The sequence below is a fragment of the Myotis brandtii genome, unplaced genomic scaffold, assembly GCF_000412655.1.
Source record: "Myotis brandtii unplaced genomic scaffold, ASM41265v1 scaffold374, whole genome shotgun sequence".
Lineage (NCBI taxonomy): Eukaryota > Metazoa > Chordata > Mammalia > Chiroptera > Vespertilionidae > Myotis > Myotis brandtii.
Genome location: NW_005364372.1, coordinates 1,530,799 through 1,540,026, shown reverse-complemented (window position 1 = coordinate 1,540,026; position 9,228 = coordinate 1,530,799). Strand labels below are relative to the sequence as shown.

The window sequence follows — 9,228 nt, the reverse complement described above, 5'->3', positions numbered from 1 at the left end:
TACTAGAGATGATATGGCTACTTTAATCAAAGAGAACTTATTAAACTCAGGGAGCAGCATCTGTAGCATAGAGAATACAAGATCCTTAAAGAACATGAGTGTGATCAATCAAACTGACTGAGCCAGTATCAATTTTCTTAATTGGGCCTTTTCAAATAAACTTGGATATTTTCAGAAAAATAAACAAAACAAAAAACATAATGACCAATTCCTCCATCTTTAAAAATGCTGAAACTAAATCTTTTCAACTGTCAGGACATGCAATGGGCTTCTTGTGAGAACCTAAAAATACAGCTGGTGAGCAGATGGCTCCAGCACCCAGCACATCACTGGCTCTCGGTGGCTGCCGGGCTGCCACTTTTCTGGAGGATCTCTCTCTCTCTCTCTCTCTCTCTCTCTCTCTCTCTGTCTGTCTCTCTCTCTGTCTCTCTCTTCCGTTAAAGAGTACACGAAACGAACTGAACTTGTAAACCCTGAGTTTGAAGAGCATGATTGAAGCAACTGTGAAATTTGTTTATAGGAGGTATCTCCCACTCTCTGGATGCCTGTGGAATTATTTAAAACTTTATTGAATGCTGTCTTGAAGGGTTACTGTTTCTCATGTAGCCAGCTAGATTGTACACTTCCTGGAGGCAAGAACTATCTTCGACTACTTTTGTGTTACTCTGGTGACCAAATTATTAATTCTGGTTAAAAAGGAACTAAAATTATTCACACAAGGAAGCTATTTCCTCTGAAGAGGTGCTTTCCTACCCAACCAACACAAAGTCAGGGTTTTGTTATTAAGAAAAGTAACATGGTTTCTACATAGGAGGGCAATTTAACATATTAGGAATTGCCTATTACACCTGAATTCTGGCTTTTGACACCAACCAGCAATGTCACAAAATTCTCCTTGTCTTTAAGTAGTTTCTTGGTTAAACTAAATTATTAGTCAACTTCAAATAATGCCAAGATTGCTCTTAACTTTAATTGACTAGATGAATAATGCAACTTGAAGTATAGACTAATACCACTTTGCCTTTTAGTATTTCACACAGTAAGAAGAGGGCTTTCAGCTTATATTTAGGCTTTTTATTAAAAAAAGTCACAGACGAGATGAAAGTTGGAAAGAGGCAGAGACCAACTTGTAACATGTGAAATAAGAGTGACAGCAGCCAGATTGCTCCCAACCGCTTCTGCCCTAGTGATCCTTGCACAAGGACCCTTTGGCGCAGGCAGAATTCCAGGATGAGGCTGCAGGAAACAGGGAAAAGGAAGCCCCGGTCGGGGTCGAGGGAGAGGAACCCTGCCCTGGCAGCCGACTGTGCCAAGACTCAGTTTCAGAACGTGAAAAATCCCTTCCCACCCTATTTCATAAGTGCGTGAGAAACGGGGAAGGAAGTAGGGTGGGTCCCCAGACTTAACAAAGGAATTGAAGAAAGCGGGAGAGAGGGGAGGGCATGAGGTGGGGGGTAGACAGACAGGGTCCCTAGGGAAAGTGTCTCCCAGCATGGCTGTCACGTACATTACATAGATCCTCCTTTCTGCAACCTGGAAATCAGGAACTCGGTTCAGGAACTACTTTCTGTTGGTATTTCCACTGTCCCAGTTAATTAATACACGACACAGCATAAACTACATCTCAGGAAAAAAGTTTCAGTTGTCTGGTAGATAGTGCCGTTGTATTCCAGAAAAACAGACCCGTAGCTAAACGTATATTTTAATACAGTTACTCCACTGATAAAAATGTGAACAGTGTATAAGCTTTTCAAATCTGAGTTAGGACTCCAACTAAGCAAGCACCTTTGCATCCCTTTTCCTTTGGTCCTTCTCACACCTCCCCCCACCTTTTTAGTAAGTTATCGTTCTGTCTTTCCTGCAGGTCTGTCCTCCAAATCGGCCCTCGTTCTCAGGACTATTGTGATTCTAATCCTCTTAGCTTCTGTCCTCCTCTCAGTCCTCCCTCCAAAGGTGACCACTGAGGCCATCAGACTGAGTTCACTCTCATCCCAGCTCTGCTTACTCACGCACCTGCCTCAGCTTCCTAATCTGTCAAACACCAGCTCAGACCGTGTGGGTCAGGAGAGCGCCCCTAAAGTCACGGTTCGTTCTGAAGAAGGAATACACATCATTGCAGCAAATGCCAACCTTTGGCCAAATAATCCAGTTTATTCTGGGGCTTCCAGAGATTCTCGCCGGTTACGGTTTTGTCAAGGTGTCTGGTCTAAAAAGAAAGTTCATGTAGTCCCCACACTGCTGGCGAGAACCCCATCGGACAATTTGTTAATGAGATAAATATCCTGTGCCTTAGGAGACATACTGCAGGAAAACAAAGCAAGGTGCATGTCTCATGCATCTCTTTGGCAAAGGAGACCAACCATTCTGGCAATAAACAGAAATTTTTGTGTCTACACTGTACCAAAAAACCTTCATACAAATTCAAAAAATGCTGAATATAAAATAACACACACACACATATGCACACCCCTCCCTTACCAGCCATCAGATTCTGCAAATTTCACCACCTAATCTTATTTCTCATAGTTACCTCCCTGGTGTAGGCTTACATCTTTCAACGTGACTCACTACGATAGCTTTCTAAGGGTTCCCTCCAAAACTTTCCTCTCCCTCACTCAATTTTTCCTCTAAAGAAATGTGAGAGAGATCTTATGAAGACCACATGTAATTATGCCACTTCCCATCTCTGATGGCTTTCTTTTGCCAGAAAAGCAAGTCTCAACTCCTTAGGTTGGCTTACTGGGTCTTTCATAATCGAATCCTAACCTCTCCTTCATCCCACTGCCTTCTTTCCCCATGAGTCACCCAGTGTCTTCCTGCTGGTCCCTCTGCCTAAAACACTCTTCCCCATCCTGCCTTTCAGTGACCTTCAGTCATCCTACAAGGTCAAGCTCAAAAGTTCCCATTTGGTAACACATGCTCCCTCCTCTATTGATATAATCATAGAATTAAGAAGAGGAGATAGGATGCCTATATAAGAAGTAATTTATTTAAATAATTAATGACTAAATGTTAATCTCACTATCGTAATATTTAGAAGAAACAGCCATTTTCTGGCCCCTTTTTAAAGTCCTCACATAATTTTCAACACTTAGGAATAAATGTGGGGTAATTTTGCCTACAGCTAGTTCATAGAAAAGAGGAAAACCAGGTGCTTCCTGAGAAACTTGTGATAATTATACATTTCACTTTTTTCATTTCAGAAACACCCTGGCAAAAGCTCAGAGTGAAGCGTTTCTCTAATGGCATGCATTTATTATAATCATGGCATTTATTATAATCATGGCAAAACTTAGAAAATGTCTCCTCAGGAAGCTCAGAGCCCCTTCAATTTGCAACAAGACCTACCAGCAACCAAAGCTTTATTCTACCAAATTCATGTCTTTCTCTATGCAGTACTACTTCAAAGTAGCTTTCTCATGTTGGCACAGAGGTATAAAAAGGGATATGGCGTTCCAGAACTGGGGAAGCAATGCAGTTTAGTAAAAAGAATGACTCAATAGGCAACTGGGATTCTAACTCGAATTAATTTTACGGCTATCTCCTGAACCAGCATTGGCCCAGGAATAGTAGATGAGGTAGGTGAAGCATTTTAAAAACATTAAAAAAAGGAAATCTGTATGTCATTTCAGGCTTTGCTATTGTTATAACAAGAAGAGGAAACGGCAGACCTGGGTTTACATTAAGTAAACTGTAGTTTCCTCTGTACATGCTGTGTGCTATAACTGAGTTTTCATGAGTAAGAACAGATGACGGCTATTGAAAAGAAAACAAGGGCAGGAAAAAGAAAAATGCTGCACCCACCACATGGACACTGTGAACTCAACGTGCAAGTACAGGGATTGATATACTGAATGCTTAAGACTTAAAAGAGTAATATAACCTACCAAATGGTTTTTATTACTAATAAACTATTATAAAAAGTATAAGCATCTAGTATCAAATAATCCATTTAGTGGAGCACCCAATGAATATCAGCTTTGAATATGGAAGCAACTGGATAACCACACCTGGATAAAGAAGATGTGGTACTTGTATATAATCGAATATTACCTGGTCATTAAAAATAATGAAATCTTACCATTTGCAACAGCATGGATGGACCTAGAGGGTATTACGCTAAATGAAATAAGTCAGATAGAGAAAGACAAGTACCATATGATTTCACTTATATGTGGAATCTAAAGGTCACTATAAACAAACAAACAGAACAGTAACAGATTCAGAGATACAGAGAACAGACGGATGGTTGCCAGAGGGGAAGGGAATTGGGGGACGAGGTGAAAAAGGTGAAGGGATTAAACAGTACAAATTGGGAGTTACAAAATAGTCATGGGGACATAAAGTACAGCTTAGGGAATATAGTGACTAATACTGTGATAACTATGTATGGTGCCAGGTGGGTACTGGAAATATTGGGGAGAATGCTTTGTAAAGTATACGATTGTCTACGTGTGTATATTAGTTTCACACCTGAATCTAATATAAAATAGTCTTTAATGTCAACTGTGATTGAAAAATTAAAAATAAAAACATTTAAAGAAAAATAGCATTGAGAGCTGATTAGTTCAACTGGTGTCATCCTATAGGAAGGAGAGTGCGGAATGCCTCCCTTTATATTCACCACCAAGGAGAAAAGCTCCTCACCTTTCCGCACTGTCAGCTTCAGTAGGAAAAGCCTACAGAGAAAAGGCCTTAATTCCCATGTTTATTTAGACACCATCTTTCCTCCCAGAAGCACCAACACTTCAGCTGTTAGTGCATCCCTGTTATGACATCATGCAAGAAGTAAAAAAAAAACAAAACACCAAAAAAACCTTCATGTTCTATTTTACAATCTTAAAATGAATGTTTGAAGATGACAGAGTAGATAACATAAGCAGAGTTGCAAATCTCCTACCACTAAATTTCTGTCTCAAGTTAAAAGTCTTTACCATTATTGGCACCAAGTTCACATTCCTATTATGACATATTCAGAGGGCATTATGTTCTCAATAGCTCTAACTCTAGTATTCTGAATTGAACTAAATATAAGTCAAACACAACACAGGTACCTTTTAAATAAGCATAAAGTTGTATGTGGCCTAAGGCTGATGATTTCTAATCTTGGTGAAGTGGTACTCTACTGTTTGTTTGATTTTAAAAGATCTTGCCCTATGCTCAGGTAATCACTGTTCCACTGAATTGAATATGCAATGCATTATAAAATATATCACTCATTTTAAGGGCCAGTTGGAAAGAAAAATGCCCACACCTAAACTATAACATGCTTTTATGTCATCATTCATTAAGATTCATCCTGATTTCAGAGATGCTAAAAGGTGGGAGAGATGTGCATCTTGAAATCAATGAAGTATGGGAGATGAAAACTGTTGCTCTTCTAATTAAAATTTATCAAGAGGAATACTGTTTTTGAGAAATTTAAGCCATGGGCTGGGATATTCAAATATGCTAAGGACATAGAAGGGGTTAGGAGTCAGTCTTTGATGTTGTCAACCTTCAGGGTGCTTTTAACAACGTAAACAAGTTCCTAAACTTTTCAATGGTGCCTAACAAAGTGAAGGCTTCCGAGATCTCCATTTGTCAAGTCAGTCACCCCTGAAATAGTTCTGTTACGAGGCTCAGAAACTGCGAAGTTATCTGTCCCTTGCAACACCAGTTGCTATGATCTGAAGTGACACCGTGAGAGGTGTGGTTACTGCACTAACCAACCTCCTTTCCCGGAACTTGCTCCTCTCCTGCTCAGTGAAAGCCTGGCATTGGTATTGACAGCCTTGGAGCAGAAAAGGCATGAAGCGCTTTTTCCCCCTTGGAAAGGGTGGAAAATAAAATTCCAAGGAAAAACTAAAGTCAGAGAAAGACATGTGTATAAGCACTGAGGAATTTTCCCTTCATGAGCAACCCTGGCTAGCTCAGCACCGAGAGTGAAGTCTTACAAACAACAGCGAAAGTCAACAGACAACAATGTGCAGCAGAAGAAAGTGGCTCCATTGTCTCCCGGCCATGACGGCAGTGGTCTCAGTTCTGAGGCTCAATCTGAATGACTGCTTTCAGGGGAGCCGGGCACAGCGGCCCTTCCCTCCAGTTTCACTATGTGCGGACAATATAGCTCTTGTTGGAACACAAACATTCGTAAGACACTGGGAAAACTCCCTTCTCACTCTCCCGCTGGGTGAGAGCCTCTACAATCGGTTCTTCTCATCTTGTCTATTTCTAGGGACTTAAGATACATTTGTTTGGTAACTAGAACCACCCCTGTCCTAAACATAAAAAGTACATGTTCTTTCAAAATTCATATTCCACAAACTTTCTGATGGGATGAAATTCCCAAAGTCAAACTTGAAAGCCATCCGATCTGGACTATATGTAGACATGCAATCATAGCTGCTTACATGTGTTCTTACATTTCTACACGATTTACTTCTGAGAAGAGTTCTCTTATAAACCCAGTGTCATACACCACTGGCCCGGAGCTGTCATTTTTACTAAGGAGGATGCCTTTGGGGGTGGGGTAGGGGGTGGGGAAAGGGGAACATAAAAAGCCAAACCTTAAGAAATTTAAAATAAAAAGTTCTTTCCTTCAAGCATACAACCAGGCAGAAACACTTTCCACCCTTTCAAACCTGCACCCCCAAGAGGAAAAGGGCTTACGTGTTCAGATTTGTCCTGTTCCTTTTTGTCCGTCTGCAAAAACTGACAGTTCTCCCTCGCCAGCTTCTGGACCAGCTCGATGCGCCCGATGTCCTCTCTCTCCTGAAGCTTGCACATCACCCCCGCCTTCAGAGTCGGAGAAAAGGCAAAGATGTACTTAAACCCGCAGTCCCAGGACATGACACCGCCGCAGAGTTCTCCCTAATGCACGCTCATCTCCTCTGTCGCCCGGATCCAGTCATGGTCTTGGTCAAAGAGCCGGCCTTTCCCAGATTGAAATTGTATGATTTTAGTCTAGGAACGCCACTCCAAAAGTCTCACGGTGGAGAGCATGGATCGGTCTACTTGAAGAGAGCGAGGGCAGAGCAAACTAAATCATTTGCTACTAACGTGTGCTCCTGATATGCCGCTATTTGTTCCTGACAGCCTGTTTCCTGTTACATAAGCAAAGCCTAGCAAGAAGGTTAAAAACTCATGGGAAAGTTAGCCAGGAACCACTCTGGCAAAAAGGGCGAAGTGATACAGAGTTCTAAAAATAACAGGACACAGCCTCCTAATGTTTTAGCTCCACCAGATCATTCCATGTACAAATACACAGTTAACAAGATCACAAAGTTTTTAAACAAATTTTTCCCCCACAACTGGAAAGTTACTATGGGTTATTAGCAGAAGATCCCCAATGTTGCATAAAATACAGTGGAAAAGTTTATTAAAAATAAGCTGGAGCCCTGGCTTGTGTGGGTCAGGGGTTAGAGCGTCAGCCTGCACATGGAAGGGTTGTGGGCTCACTTTTTGGTCAAGGGTATGCACCTGGGTTGCAGGTTCGATCCTTAGCCCAGGTTGGGGCACGTGCGGGAGGCAATCAATCCATGTGTCTCTCTCATATTGATGTCTCTTTCTCTTTTTCTCTCTCTCTCCCTCACTCCTTCCTATCCTCCCTTCCTCTCTAAAAATCAATGGAAAAATATCCTCAGGTGAGGATTAACAAACAAACAAAAAAATCTGAAATAAAGGGCTTAAAATTTCATCAGGGTTTAGAAATGATTCATAAAACGTATTTTTTATTACGCCAAAGTATCTGAGTAATAATAATATGGTGAAGAATCTAGGACTTTGATTAGACAAACAATATGTTTGTTATAACACAGGTTATGAACTGTTTCTGCTCAAATTCTTTACAAAATGCTTCATACTGACATATCAAGACATGATTTAAAAAATAAATCTAAAGTTTTCTTAGCAGGAACAGCCCAAACTGGAATTTTTGTCTTACCCAATACAGGATTTAAATAGACTCAGCAACATAACCATGGTCTTAACACTTAGTGATAAAGGTACCCATTCTGTTGAGTGGCATCAGAGAAATGAGACCACACATGCAAAGCAATGGCTAAATCTTTATTCCCAGAGGCAAGGACATCTACTTAATCTAGCAGGTTCTCCGACAACGAGGAAGGAAACAAAAAAAAGTCCATGAAGTGGCCTGAATCACCAACTCCCAGAGGTCAGCAAGTGGAATTCCTCCACCCAAGTCAGAGATTTATATTTACAACATCCTCACAAGAGGTATTCCAGTTCCTGTCCAAGGTTGGACAGGCATCTGTTTATCTTAGGGCAGCCTGTGCACTGTAGAGAGTCAGAGTTCTTGGAAAGTCCCCTTCACACTGGACAAAACTCTCAAACCTCTGAACTTCAACCCATTTAGGCAACTGAAACTCTGTTTCTTATTCAATATGACAATCTTTCAAATATTTAACTACCCATATTTATGATAGCCTCCTTTTAGCATTATGTATATAATATATATATTATTCATTGACTCATTCTTTCATTCACTCTCACAATAGATTTTATTTGAGCAACAATCATGTGCCAAGATCAACCATAGGTCCCAGGGATATAGTAGTGAACAACAACTACTCAGAGAAATTTCTACAGCAAAATGATGAACATTATTTAAATATTTTGACATTTAAAGGAATAAGTTTCTCTTATCTAGAAAGTTCATTTATGTCGACCATCTGTGATTTCTTCTCTCTCCACCCACGTCATCCTCAGTTGTAAATACTGTCCTGCTAGTGGAGAGAGCAGGCTGGTGACCCCACACCTCAGGCCCCTCGCCCTGGGTGTCTGTTCAGTAGAGGGAGGGGTTAGTCCTCATCCCTCTGCTCCTGGTGGGTAAGAGACTGAAGGGCACGTGTGAGGTTGGGGCAGGCTGGGGTGGTGCACAGGAGAAAGCACCATGGAGCCATCTCATTTGGCCGTGGGAACAAGCCTGTTATCTCTTCTCACCAGCACAGGCTCACCAGCAACTGGGCTAAGTTCCCCGAGGCTCCAATTTGAAGAGAGAATCGTTCCTTCTGTGTGTGGGTCCCTTATAATACCACCAATGAGAAAAGGGTGGGACTGAGTGGAGGATATTTTAGAAACCTTGACTATTTGGGGTTTTCTGTGTAACATGAGTTTTTAAGGAACTCGAAACTCATATGTCATATGTCATTTCATATCATACTAGAGGCCCGGTGCACAAAAATTTGTGCACTCGGGGGGCGGGGGGAGGGGGGTCCCCCAGCCCGG

At 41.3% G+C, this 9,228-nt stretch overlaps 1 protein-coding gene across 1 annotated transcript in view; it reads right to left on the bottom strand.

Annotated features, from left to right (window-relative positions):
• The window catches only part of RAPGEF5 (Rap guanine nucleotide exchange factor (GEF) 5), a 199,888-nt gene that overhangs the window by 81,927 nt on the left and 108,733 nt on the right, over positions 1–9,228 (bottom strand). The window contains exon 9 of the mRNA XM_014544637.1: positions 6,652–6,777. Within this exon, the coding sequence (XP_014400123.1) occupies positions 6,652–6,777 (126 nt within the window). The remainder of the gene's footprint in view (positions 1–6,651; positions 6,778–9,228) is intronic.